This window comes from Entamoeba invadens (genome assembly GCF_000330505.1).
Source record: "Entamoeba invadens IP1 unplaced genomic scaffold scaff_1105074725643, whole genome shotgun sequence".
NCBI lineage: Eukaryota > Evosea > Mastigamoebida > Endamoebidae > Entamoeba > Entamoeba invadens.
Genome location: NW_004191777.1, coordinates 488311 through 501794, shown reverse-complemented (window position 1 = coordinate 501794; position 13484 = coordinate 488311). Strand labels below are relative to the sequence as shown.

At 37.3% G+C, this 13484-nt stretch overlaps 9 protein-coding genes across 9 annotated transcripts; 3 read left to right on the top strand and 6 right to left on the bottom strand.

The window, feature by feature from the left end:
- Positions 1–1479: 1479 nt before the first annotated feature.
- Positions 1480–2679, top strand: EIN_083130 (Xylem cysteine proteinase 2 precursor, putative; the record flags this gene model as incomplete). Its single annotated transcript, XM_004184499.1, has 1 exon — positions 1480–2679. The coding sequence occupies one exon, from the start codon at positions 1480–1482 to the stop codon at positions 2677–2679; it is 1200 nt and encodes a 399-aa protein (XP_004184547.1).
- A 148-nt stretch (positions 2680–2827) lies between these two features.
- On the bottom strand, positions 2828–3416 carry EIN_083120 (hypothetical protein; the record flags this gene model as incomplete). The annotated part of the gene is made up of 3 exons (XM_004184498.1): positions 2828–3027; positions 3135–3271; positions 3337–3416. The coding sequence occupies 3 exons, from the start codon at positions 3414–3416 to the stop codon at positions 2828–2830; spliced, it is 417 nt and encodes a 138-aa protein (XP_004184546.1).
- An 80-nt stretch (positions 3417–3496) lies between these two features.
- On the top strand, positions 3497–4123 carry EIN_083110 (hypothetical protein; the record flags this gene model as incomplete). Its single annotated transcript, XM_004184497.1, has 1 exon — positions 3497–4123. One exon carries the CDS (start codon positions 3497–3499, stop codon positions 4121–4123), a length of 627 nt encoding a protein of 208 aa, XP_004184545.1.
- Positions 4124–4228: 105 nt separating this feature from the next.
- EIN_083100 (hypothetical protein) lies at positions 4229–5077 on the bottom strand (the record flags this gene model as incomplete). The annotated part of the gene is made up of 2 exons (XM_004184496.1): positions 4229–4773; positions 4834–5077. The coding sequence occupies 2 exons, from the start codon at positions 5075–5077 to the stop codon at positions 4229–4231; spliced, it is 789 nt and encodes a 262-aa protein (XP_004184544.1).
- Positions 5078–5713: 636 nt separating this feature from the next.
- Positions 5714–6487, top strand: EIN_083090 (60S ribosomal protein L8, putative; the record flags this gene model as incomplete). The annotated part of the gene is made up of 1 exon (XM_004184495.1): positions 5714–6487. One exon carries the CDS (start codon positions 5714–5716, stop codon positions 6485–6487), a length of 774 nt encoding a protein of 257 aa, XP_004184543.1.
- A 143-nt stretch (positions 6488–6630) lies between these two features.
- EIN_083080 (hypothetical protein) lies at positions 6631–7608 on the bottom strand (the record flags this gene model as incomplete). The annotated part of the gene is made up of 1 exon (XM_004184494.1): positions 6631–7608. One exon carries the CDS (start codon positions 7606–7608, stop codon positions 6631–6633), a length of 978 nt encoding a protein of 325 aa, XP_004184542.1.
- Positions 7609–7723: 115 nt separating this feature from the next.
- EIN_083070 (hypothetical protein) lies at positions 7724–8535 on the bottom strand (the record flags this gene model as incomplete). Its single annotated transcript, XM_004184493.1, has 2 exons — positions 7724–8020; positions 8107–8535. 2 exons carry the CDS (start codon positions 8533–8535, stop codon positions 7724–7726), a joined length of 726 nt encoding a protein of 241 aa, XP_004184541.1.
- Positions 8536–8615: 80 nt separating this feature from the next.
- EIN_083060 (nucleolar protein nop56, putative) lies at positions 8616–10223 on the bottom strand (the record flags this gene model as incomplete). The annotated part of the gene is made up of 1 exon (XM_004184492.1): positions 8616–10223. The coding sequence occupies one exon, from the start codon at positions 10221–10223 to the stop codon at positions 8616–8618; it is 1608 nt and encodes a 535-aa protein (XP_004184540.1).
- A 234-nt stretch (positions 10224–10457) lies between these two features.
- Positions 10458–13382, bottom strand: EIN_083050 (hypothetical protein; the record flags this gene model as incomplete). Its single annotated transcript, XM_004184491.1, has 1 exon — positions 10458–13382. One exon carries the CDS (start codon positions 13380–13382, stop codon positions 10458–10460), a length of 2925 nt encoding a protein of 974 aa, XP_004184539.1.
- Positions 13383–13484: the final 102 nt, after the last annotated feature.

Sequence of the window (13484 nt, the reverse complement as noted above, 5' to 3'; positions counted from 1 at the left end):
CGGATTTGGGACTAATGCGATTGTCACTATTGGAGACACGACAATTGAAGACCTCGAGAAGAACACCGACACCCTCATCATCGGATATTTCCCGATTTATGAAACTGCGTGTTGTTTGAGCATTACAGTTGATGACGCGAAAGGACATGTGACAACACTAAAAGATGCTGTCAACTTCTCATAGGTGTGTATTTCGATTATTAATTATTAGAATTCTTATTAGAATAATTATTAGAATTATAAGTTTTGTGTTAATTTAGAGATTTAGTTCTTTCATTTCTCTCCCCCTTTTGTGATGGGAAGAACAAACTTGAAAAGAATAGTAAAAAGGAAATAAAATGGAAAGGAAAATTGAGATATACGAACAAATGGTTCTTTCATATTTGAAAAGAGAGCTGGAGCTTTTAAATACAAGGGCAAAGTATTGCGATATCATTAAAATATATTCAACTTTTATGGTTTCGACTCGACCTATCATTCAATTGGATGAGGATCTCTCGTCGGATGTAAGTGACTCGGAAAGCTCTTACATCGGGAAAGTAGTTTTGAGTGATGACAAAGTAAAGGGAGTTTATGAATATGAAGATGACGGAAGAGACGTCAGACCAATACTTCGATTTGTAAGAAGAGAAAAAGTCAACAAAGTCGATACAACAAAACCAAAAAAATGTGAAAATAATAAAGTCGAAATAATCAAAAAGAACAACTTAAACAAATACAACCAAAAAATTGAAAAAGTCAAAAAAACAAAATAGCCAAATTGAAAGTGAAAGGAAAAAAATTGAATGTGTTTATTAATAAATTAATTTAATTTTGATTTTATAAGTTTATTATATGTAGATACTATAACAAATTAAAAAGAAATTAATATAATAAATTATATATTTTTTAACTAAATTACAATAATACATATTATAATTTATAATTTAATTGAAGTAAATTATAAAACAATTAATTGTTTAAAATTTGTTATTATATTAAAAAGAATTTATTTGTATTTATTATATAATATTAATTATTTCAATTATTTGAATAATAACAAAAATACTCAAAAAAAATAATAGATGTGAAATTGTTTTTAAAGGATTGACTACTTTTAATCAATATAAATAGTTGGTGTAAAAAAAACAATTAAAACAAAACTTTTTAATTATTTTGTATAAGAAAACCAAAATATAAAAATTGCAAATTTTTTTTCCAATTGATTTTTTTCAATAGATTTGACAAAAATATTCTAAAAAACGGGATATTTGCTGAATATTCAACACATCAAAATGAACTATTCTGATTATGGTAGGAAAATGAGTTGAAAACCAAAAAACACCATAGAGATTTTAAATTTCAATTTAAAAATCTGTGTAAAAATTCGTATAAAAAAATTGTTTTTTTTTCCATTCTTTTCAAATATCGACAAATTCTATAAATAATACTGTTGAAAAAAAATATGATTTATAAAGATCGATTGACTCAAAAAGTCATATGCTTCTGGTTCTTTTCTTGATCACAGCGTCGTTGGCTGTTTCATTTGACCTTTCTAAAGACGACATGGTCTTATTTTCAGAATTTAAGTCTCAATTTTCAAGGAAATATGAGACTCCTGTAGAAGAAGAATTCCGTTTTCAGATTTTCAAAGCCAATCTTGCTAAGTTCCGAAAACACAATGCAGCAAACAAAGGCTACACCATGGGTATCAACATCTTTGCAGACAAAACGTCAGAGGAAATTCATCTTCCATTCGCCAAAACACTTAAGATGAAGGCTCAAAAGTCGTATTTTAAAAAAGACCTTCCAAAGTACCAACCCAAAAATACATCAAAACTTGCATCAATACCAGATTCTTATGCTTCTTGTGGTTCAGAGTCGGACGTGAATTATTGTGCTAATATTAATATCGATCAGGGCCTTTGCGGGTCGTGTTACGCCGTCTCCGTTGCTCAACAGTACACCACATTATACGCGTATTTGACTGAACAAAATGGGGCTATAAAACGCCAAGAAATGTCCGCGCAACAACTCATCGACTGTTCTAAAAAATGGACTGGGTGCGAAGGTGGCCTATCTGACGATGTCCTTGATGGAACGACATATCCACAGATAGCATCAGACTATTCAAGAGACTATCAATACCTATTTACTGAAAATGGGAAACAGTTTTCTTGCGACACACAAGAAGCCAAATCTCCCATGAAAACGTCATACACTACTTTCCATGGGAAAAGTTGGTCACAGCTCAAAGAGATTATCTACAACAACAAAGGATTTGTCTCGGGGATAAAAGCAGAAGATGATTTATCGTATTATACTGGGGGTATCTACACGTCCTCTGCCTGTATGAATCAAGTGACTGACCACATGATAGTTGTTGATGGATATGGAGAATGCGACGGGATTAAATACTTGTGGGTCAGAAACAGTTGGGGAAAGGATTGGGGTGTAGAGAATGGGCACTTTAAAATATTATTTGATACTCTCTGTGGTATTAATGGTGATGATGAAGGCCAACAAGATGTGAATTATGTAGTTACTGGAACACTTACTTCTTACAGTACGAGTGTTAATGAAGGTGTTACAATTTGGGATGATGTCAAAGACTTACAAGGATGTGTTCTTATTGGAAATGGTGTCATGGGGATGATGTCTCTTACCATATTGACTTTACTCGTCTTGCTCGTATTTTAATAATCCTTTCTAAGTCTTATGGTTTAACTATTTTATTCTAATAAAATTATTATGTCGATTAGTTTTCTTAAAATTAAAAGACTGTATTAAAACTTCTAGTTTATATTAGTATATTAAATTACTAGCATTGCCACTTCTTTTACTTTGATTATAACACACACGAAAAGTTCTCATCCCTGAGCCCAACAGCCTGTAGAACTCTCATTGCAAAATTCTGAAATATGACATCGTCTTCTGTGTCTCCGTACATCATTGATTTAAGAGTATCAACACCTTCTTCTTTCACTATCTTCAGCAATTCCCATGTTCTCTTTCTTTCAAGCATTTTCCCGACTCTCTGGTCTTCAACTGCGCGTTAGTGTTGTTCCATTTTACTATAATGTAATAGACTATTTACTATCAAAATTGTAATACCATTTTTACTATTACCATTATTAATGATATAGATTACAAACGGATTTGTTGTTTCATGACCTGTGAGAGGAGATTTGTCTTTTTACGCTCCTCTTTCTTCTTTTCCTCCGGTGGATTTGGCTTCATCACAACCTCTTTACAATGTTCCTTATGCTTTTTGAAGCATGGGACGGAGCAGCTATGCATTAGTTTGTTCATTACAGACATAACAAAGAATACTAATATGTGTACACAATAACAAACAAAGGAATGAGACATTTAGGGCATCTGTACTTTGCCTCATGAAGGGTGCAGACCTTACAATACGAGTGTGGCGAATCCATCCGACTTTTAATATGACTAAAAAAGTAGATTCTTCACAAGACGGATATAAAAGAGATGGAACTTGATTTTCAGAGAAATAATGGACTTCCAAGACGCTACAAAAATCGTCGCTACGACGAAGGAGGAACAGACTGCAGAGAGCAATCAGGTCATTGAAAAGAAAAGTCATCACCCCATCATCGCGACATTACACTTAGCTCTTAAGTTAATTGTGATGATCGTATTTGTCTGCTTTTTCTTCTTCGTGTCGGGGTACTTTGTCATCGCGTTTTCAATTTGTTTGCTCCTTGGTTCCATTGACTTCTGGTTGACCAAAAACGTGAACGGCAGACTTCTTGTCGGTCTCCGTTGGTGGAATAAAGTACTTGAAGATGGGTCATCAAAATGGATATTTGAGGCGTTAGAGGATAGTCAGAAGGTCCGACTTTCCTATATCGAAATGATGATCTTTTGGGTCACTTTAATGGCGGCCCCACTCATTTGGTTTGGGTTTTGCTTTTTGAATTTTGTTGGGTTAAAAATCAATTACCTTGGCCTTTCCATAGTCTGTTTCATCATGAATTCGATGAATCTTGTTGGGTTCATCATGTGCGCGAGAGGGTCGAGGTCTATATTGAAGAGAAAGGTCAGAAAAGTTGCTGTCGAACAAGGGACAAAAGCAGCAGTTAGTGTCGCGGCTGCACAATTTGAGTCTGCAACGAACTAATCCAATAACATTTGTTTTTGTGTTTCATTTGGTACAAAAACACTGGAACCCATTTCTGTTCAAAAATTGAGAAAGTCGAAATTAAAAAAATTGATAAAGTCGAAATCATAAATTAGTGACTTTGTCAATCCCACGATATAAGACGTTGATCTGTGTGCATAGAGCACTCATGATCATGTCGCTCTGCGTTTCGTCGACAATGCCAAACTGCCTTCCTAAGAGTGGATGGCAAGCGTCTTTGACAATCACGATTTTAGCTTTGGGAAACATCTGTCTGAGACCAGCAGCCGTGTGAAGTACACATATCCCAGTGACAACACCAGTCAAATAAAACTCGACGTTTTCTCCGGCCCCGAATTGGAATTGATAGAGTGTCGCACCTGTGAATTCTTCTTCTGGATTTCCACGAGGAAGGACTTGTAATCCAGTCCCATTGAAAAAGTGTTTACAACTAATGATATACTCATAGTTATAGTCTCTTGGCGTTATAATTCGTTGAGGATTATCAAAGGTTTTTAATATATCGTCGATGTCTAAAGCGTCATTCTCCGTCTGATAGATCACGTTGTTCGGTATAACAATACCACATCGGAGGTTCTTCTTATTGACGTGCTCTTGTATTCGTTTTGTCAGACGCGCACTTGCATTTGCTCTCTGTCAGTCTTGCTCATTACGCAAACAGTTGAATGTGTTAATAAGAAGTAACAAACTCTTGATGATCCTCAAATCTTTGTCTACTAAATTGTGGACAGGGTATACTCCACCATTAGTCGTGAACTCGGAACAATAAGCACTGTGGACGTCAGTAAAGTATATGACGCGTTCACACATGTCTACTAGTTGACACGCTTTGTCGATCTCCTGTTCCGTCTCGCCACCATAAAAACTCCCGTCTGTGTCTACAAACGCCTGACTCCAATCGACCAAAACACAGATTTTAGTGATATTGTTCATCCGCTTTATGATTTCGAGTTTCTTTTGTCCAAGAAAAATACTATTCGGTCTTCTAGTCTTTTGATGTGTTGAAAAAAGTTGTTCTCTTGTAATTCATATGGTTTTTTATTGGTAATGTATAGTTTATATTGTTACGACTGTTTCTATTTATGGCACATTGAGGTTTCTTCATTGTTTTGCACATCTGACGAATTCCATCTTAAAATTCATCATAAATAAATTCCAATCACATTTAATTTCATGGAATAAAGAACAATAAACACAACAATCAATAAGCACAGGTAGTTAAAGTGTTGAGTAAAAGTGGTAGTAAGGTGCTCCGATATAAGGGAAATATGTTTTAATGCGTTATATTACTTATTTTAATAATAAAATGTATCAACAAAATAATAATAAATTTATTATAAAAATAACAATAAAGAATAATAAAATTAAAAAAGTGATTGAACTAAAAAAATAGTTTATTGATTTTAAAAACCCAAATAACTATACTCATTAGTAAAAATAATTATAAATACTAGTAAGATGGGGTTATTAGGGCAAGGTGGATGTCTGTTGGTAATAATTGAATAAGGTAAAGTAATAATACAGTCCGAACTTTGAAAATTAGGTTTTAGTAAACCATTCCACACCTGAATGGGAAGAAGAACACTGTCACAGAGAAAGGGAAGAGGTTCAATTTTCAAGTCTCGCAGCCACCACAAGTTGGGAGTTGCTCAACATCGTGCCATCGACTTCTTCGAGCGCCACAGCACTGTTCGTGGATTAGTTCAAGAGGTCAAGCATGACCCGGGAAGAGGTGCTCCACTCGCCAGAGTTGTATTCAGAAACCCACGCCAATATGGTGTCGACAAAGAACTTTTCATCTGCGCTGAAGGTATCTACAGTGGTCAGTACATCTACTGTGGTGCTAAGGCTTCCCTCCATGTCGGAAACGTCTTGCCAATCGGACAATGCCCAGAAGGTACCGTCGTCTGCAACGTCGAATTAAAACCAGGAGACAGAGGACACTTGGCTAGAGCCTCTGGAAACTACGCCACTGTCATCTCACACAGTGCTGAGACTCAAACCACCCGTGTTAGACTCCCATCGGGTGCTAAAAAGACTTTGAAGAGTGCTTGCAGAGCTATGATCGGTCTCATCGCCGGTGGTGGAAGAACTGAGAAGCCAATTTTGAAGGCTGGTGTCGCTTATCACATGTACAAGGCAAAGAGAACCTGCTGGCCAAGAGTTAGAGGTGTAGCTATGAACCCAGTCGAACATCCGCACGGAGGAGGAAACCATCAACACGTCGGACACCCAACTACAATTAAGAGATCATCCCCACCAGGCCAGAAGTGTGGTAAAGTCGCTGCTAGAAGAACCGGTCTTATTCGTGGTGGTAATAAGGAAGGCGCTGCTGACAATTAATCGCTTTCAAAATGGATAATCGTAATTTCGTGTGGAGTTGTTTTAGCCTCTTTTCCAAGTCTTTTGTGTCTCTCTTTGGGTGCCTTTTTAAGGAATAATTGTTATTACTTAATAATTAAAAAATTAGTAAGTAATAGTAAAACTCACTTAATGGTAGACTCGTGGTCTAAATCCTCTTCAACACCAATATCAGAGTTTTTCAATCGGATGTGCTTGCCCGTATCGATGGCTTGAAGCGTTTCGTCGATGGTAGTATCTTTGGGCTTATACTTCTCTTTGAGGAATTTCAAGTGCTTAATCATCTCCTCTTTTTCTTTCTCGCTCGACCTTCCAAAGTACGCGTTGACTCGGTGGCCCCAACACGCACAAATAAGGTCAGCCTCGTTGACCATTGTTGCGACTTCCAAGGCTAATTCAAATGCCGTTTTTCCAATTTTTTGTTCTTCTGAATCCAAGTCGTAAATCAAGTGGTCGGTGAACATCACAGCAATGTAGGTGAACACCTGATACATCATGTTGAAATTCTTATTGACAAATTCTTGATAATTGAAGTCGTTGTTTTGTCTCAATGATTGTAATTCGATCATACATCGACAATTCGCGTCGGTCATTTTGTCTCCAATCATCTTCTCTTGGTCTTCTTTTGGTCTAATTGAGTTAAGTATTCTTATGTACTTGAAGAAGAGCTCGACCAATTTCACCGTCTTTGTAGAATCGCGATAGACCGAATTTGCTTTATACATCGTCTCAATCATATTCATCAAATCATTGCATTGCGAGTAAAAGTCAAATTGTGTTTGGTAAAGTCTCAAGAGTAAGTCGATGTCTCCTAAAAACTCGGCTTCTTTAACCGCAGTACTTAATCTTCTTTCTAATTCACTCACCCGAGTTTCATCCACGTCATTCTCTTCTAAAGCCATCCTTTCATACGCCACTCGTATCGACAGTTCTTCACCCAACAAGATGCCGTGGCGATGCGTGAGCGACAGACCTATTCTTTTCACTTCCATGGCAATTTCAAGTAACTCATCGCACAACAAAAGTGACGGTGTTTTGACCAACTCGCTTCTCTTGACAATCCCCTTCGCAACGACTTTCTTTAACTCTTCCCTTGTCGCCATCAACTTCTTTTCTCAGTTTTAATCTATCTTTTTAATTTACTCCAATTCAATCGAAGAATTGCTATCAAACAAGTTGTTTATAACTAAATAACTATTAATATATAGTAAAAATTGATCAATCCTTTTTTTTGCAAATGGTGCGTGGGGTGAGTTTCACGGCGTACCTCCTTGCCACAACGATGTCTTCCATCTCACGGGGAGCAACGACAAACCCGTATATTTTGTGTTGATAATTCTGTGTCTTAGCAGACAAAGGTATCAAGTGGCTGTATTTGAAGAAAAAGAAGTCATCGTACATTGCAGGAAAAAAAGAGTATTTGTACTCCTTCAATTGTACTACCTTCCCGCACTTCCCACAAACTACACTTAACTCTTTTTCATCTAGGCTTCCCTTCGGAATAAGACCAAAGTCCTGTTTGTAAGTTTCTTTTCAAAGATTATCTCATTCGTATTTTTATCATAAACTGTATTATAAAATATAGTACAGTAAAAACAAACATTACATGACGGGTTGTCGCAATGACCAAATCCGCGGAGCTCCCATATCCCGTAGACGTCTTGGAGACCTTCTTCAGTCATGACATATCTGCGATGGATTTCCGCGAACATGACTAACATAGCCTCGCCAAACACATCTAAATCGGGTAAAATAGCGATATCAAGGGGATGTTTCGATGGGTAAATGCCCTGTTTGATTGCTTTGAAGACTTTAAGTTCAATCTCTTTACTCCCATCAAATATTCCATACAATGAAAGACCGTCTTTTAAATACAACTTTGGAATTTGGACGAGAAAACACGGTGCACTCTCTTTCAAAAGTGTTTGCAGGAACGGTTCACTCTCTTTTTCACTCACTTCAAACCTTCTCATTCTGACTTTCGCAGATTGCAAATCTTTCATCTTCGTGGTTATTTGTAGTTTAATCATAATAAAAAAAACTATTAATGGTATAATTGCTGTTTTCACTTTTCTCGCAATTGAAATAAAAATGTTATTCAAAAACCCATTCAATTTCTTCTTTTTTCCTCTTTACCCTTTGTGCTCTTTTTCTTTCTCTTTCCGGCCTCACTTGAAGATGATTCAGAATCTGACGAAGATGATTCGCTTGAGCTCTCATCTTCCGACACTTTCTTTGGTTTTTCTATTTCCATTTTCTTAGGTTTTTCTTCTTCACTTGACGAATCTGAAGATTCAGAAGAATCTGATGACGATGATTCCGACATCTTCTCAGTTTTAACCTTTTGTTTAATCACTTCCTCACTTGATGAATCTTCTTCCTTGATTTGTGGCTTTTTGTCTTCTTTCAACTTAATATCATTAGTCGTGTTAAATACCTTTGTCGACGCAACGACATTATCTTGCTTTCTTGCGAACTTCCCAATTTGTGGTTGTGCGATCCCCGCGGCCTTGCTCTCCGCTGCTCTGAGTCTTTCTTCAACCAGTTCTCTTCCCTTCTCACCCATTGAAGTTTGTACGCTGTCCGACAACGCGTCGACTCTCGCGCACAACGCGGCCTTTGATGACAAGACTCTAGAGATCTTACCTTTTGATTTAGCTGGAGCTTGTCCGATTAACGTCGCGTGATAGATGAGTCCATACTTTGGGGTTTTCTTCTTTGACTTAATAGCTCTGAATAAAGCCTTTTCTGCTCCGAGAATTTGGATAGTGCTTCCTGGTGCTTTAGCCAAATTGATTAACGATCCAGTGTGTGCAATGAGTCGAGCACCTACCATCTCACCAAGTAAAGTTGTCAAATTCGGGGCAATAGCTTTCATTCTTTGAGTCAAATAGTCGTTCAATTGTTCTCTATAGTGAATGATATCAATCGTTTGATTGCACAATTCTTTGATGTTTTCCAAATCCTCATCTGAGATCTCAGAACCCATAGATGTCACACTGGCATTCTTAATCTCTTCTTCTACAACGGGATCAACATATTCCTTCATATCAACTTCCTTCGCATTCACTCGCATCCCAATTTTAACAACAAGTTCACAATACGACAACTGGTCGGCGACAAACTTGGAGAGCTCAGGGAAGTGCCATCCGTACCACTCTCGGATTCTCATACCGTAGTTATTGATTTCCTTATCCAAATCATCAAGCAATGAGACAGCCTGAATCACCATAGTATCGATTTTATCTGGTGAGAATTTGATCTTAAATGATGACCAGTGGTGAGAGAGACCCATTTCCATCGAGTGCATTTCGTTCGATGAAATCTCGGGCATCAGCTTCTCGATGTTTTCTCTAATAAGTCTGTCCAGTCGTAAAGTGTAAGCGGCATTTGGCGTCTCAAGCTTCAATTTGTTTCTAATCGACTGCGACAAGTTCGAGTCGATGACTATCATCTCCTTATTGTCCGTCTTCATGACTGTCGCCTTTAAGAATTTGTGGAGCAATGGGGTCATCACACCGTCGTTGACCGCTTGGCACTCGTCGACAGCCTGTTCTGCTTTCTCGAACTTTAACAAATAGTCCAGCGACACTACATTCGACGGGTCTGTCTTTTTTAATGCCTCATTATATTCCTCGTCTGACGCGATGTTCAGAACATCTTCGTCGGTCACTTTGAACACAGCGTATCCAGCTGGGGTCTCATGGAGAATCAACATCTTTAGGGTTTTAAAAAGTTCGCCAGTTTTATATTTTTCAATTGAAATTCATTTATAGCTTTTATATAATTAATTATTAAGAAGTTGAATGGTTCATTTTATCAAGAAAAAAATAGGTTATTTCAGGGTTAATACCTTTTGACGTTTTGAGTGGATCTTTAAAATATAGCAATTATGAGATTGTGCATCATTGCAGTTGTGTATATGATAGATACGACGATGGAATAAATAAAATCAATTATGGGAAGGTTGTGTCTGCTCGATAAAAACAGCCTGAATGACATTCTTGAGTTCTGGCTGAAGAGACGCGATTGCATTGATGTGTCGTTGATCCTTTAAATCGCCTTCAGTCACTCGTTGGACACAATTATAAAAGAACTTCCTCTCGTTCAGTGGTATGACTTCATCTTCATCATCAACAATGTCTTCTCCTTCATATTCATTCTTTTCAAAGATGTCTGGCTCGTCGTCGTTGTAATGGTCGTCAACAACCAAATCCTCATCATCCGCCAAATTGTGGATTCCACTGTCATTCACTATGCGGCTAATCCGCTCGTCACTCTTCTGTTTGTAATTTTCAATTGCAATTTTTTGGTTCTGTGCAAGTTGTAACAACACGGTTATCGACGTGTAAAACGCAACTAAGTTGTCTTTGACTAAAGGCGGCAAATCATCGAGTGGGATAGTTAACATACTCGACATCCCAATAATATTAATCTTCTTATCGCTGATCATTGGAAGTTGCTTTGGAATATAATACGTCCAAATATTGAAGAAGTGCTCGAGCGCACTCATTTTAATCAAACACGCAAAAGTGAGTCTTGGGTTATTAAAGAAGCAAAACATGATGGTATTAACAGATTGTAATACAGCAGACTCGTCCAAATTAATAAAGTTGACAACGACTGGAATTACAAACTCGATGAATTTGTTTGCCATTCCCTCACAACAGAGTAACACAGACTGCGACATCCGGAGCACAGAAAGGTGTTCCATGTCTTCTATTTGTAATGCTGAAACTACCAACTTTTCAAAAGATAGCATGACCTGATCTATAGCAAACAGTTCAGGCTGCTTTGCTGCAACTGTTGTTACTATTGGTTCTGTCGCGTCCAGTGCAGTTCCATCCACATCAAGTAACTTCTCATTGGATAATAACTTAACAAACACTGTGATCAAATTCTCTGGGAATGGAGTAGGGGAGTCGATCACAAGTTCGCACAAGAGTGAAATGAAGTCTTCGAATGTGTCATGTGCAAATTGGCTTTGAAGACCAAAAACCCTGTCTATATATGTGAGAAAAGTGTTACCCAATTGCAGTGCAAATTGAGGGTTGGCTTCCGCATTCAATTTAATGATTTTATTGAGTGAATTGACTGCAGATGATACAGAGAAACTGATAGTCGAACGTTTCTCGTCTTCCATAGCATCATATTTATTTTCTATTCCAATAATAGTCTCATATATCCCCTTCGCTAACTCTGCAGAGAGTGGAACAGTCTGTGTTTTAAACTTTTCGATGAGAATTGATATTGTTTCCAATATACCTTCACATTCATAGACTTTTAATGTTTGGAGTAAAACACCAAATAGTTGTGGTAAAATCGTTGCAAAACTTTCATTTAGTGTTTTGTATGAAACAAAATTGCCAATTGTAGTCGCTGCGTAGACTCTTAAAAGCACATTCTCGCTTGATAGAAGTCCAAAAACCAATTGAACATCCTTCACTATGTACTCTGGTAATACGTCATTGCAATTCAAATTTAACACATTGAAAGTGTCAGATAAGAGAAGACACCCTCTCCTTATTAACAAGACGTCGTTGCTTTGTAACAAAAGTGGAACACTTATTGAAAATATTAGGGGAATGTAATTCATATACACCTGGTCGATCACAAATGATGGAAGTATCTTTTGGACTATAAAACACGCTGCATCAATTGCTCTGGTATCCTTTTTCATGGTCTCTGCGTTCATTGGAATCAAAAATTTGAGGCCTTCAATATACATTGGCAAGAAGAGCTTCGCCCTAAACTGCATTGACGACCTCACAAAGTTCATAGCACCCACTCTGGCGTCAATTCCATATTGCAAGTCTTCCTCCTCTCCCCTCAAAAAGTTGATTGGATCCTCTTTCATTTCTATAATTTCCGTCTCGGGCATCAACACATTCGCAAACACCAATTTCTCAAAGACCTCTGGAAAGACGCCCACAATAAATTTATTTAAATTACTAAGCTTAAGCGAGTGACTGAAAAAATTGAGGATATAAAACGTGAGTTCCTCAGGTGTTTGCATTCGTGTAAACAAGACCACCTTTTCAAGATATTTTCCACAGATTTGCGTACAAAAGTACTTTGAGGCTTGAGTCGAACCCTCTTTTTTTCCAGTTGAGTTATTCACGAACTGAGAGATGATTCGTAACAGTTGCACAAATGCTTTGCACTGAGGATGGTCGTCGGTGTTAAATTCGATATTCCAAGAGAACATGTTGAACGTGACGGTGAAGAATTCTTTAACTTTCTCTGCTGTGAAAAATGCGGGTATTTCAGTGAATGTGACGTACCGAAAAGTCTTGAGCAAGACTCGTGTGTATTTGTACACTTTGTTATTAACAGATGCTTCCAAGATTTTGAAATAGACTGGATACAATGTCGCAAAGTACGCAGTCATATCTTTCGTTTGTTTACATGGACATCTACACATCTTCGTCAACTTATTGAGTATCATCATGAGCCCCATAAATGCATTTTCGTTCTGAATAACGTTAACATCTTGGAAAAAGATTGTTATCATGCGCAAAACATCTTGACACTTGACAGGAAATTCATCGAAAAACACTACAGAAAATACATCAGAGATCTGCCTTTGTATTGGTAAGGGACTTTGAAGTATGACTTTCATCATCGCCTCTTTATATACAGCTCTGTTGTTCGGTGAAATTTGAGTGAAATGTGCTTTCATGTGACGTTTAAATTGGATCGCAGTTTGGACTTTGACAGAGTCTACAGCTTGAGACGTTAAAACCTCCAAACACGTTATTGGAAACGTTGGCTGTTTCTCCATTTCGTTGAAAAGTTGAGTCGCAGTTCTGAGGTTCTCTGTGTTTCCTGTCGCTATTAAGTCACATGCAGTTACTATACCTTGTGCAATATTCATCTACTGTGTCTATAACAGTAAAAGGGTTTAAAATATAAACCCTAAAAATACCCCGTGATTTTTTTTATACCAAAAAAATATTTCCCAAATTTAAATAATTTT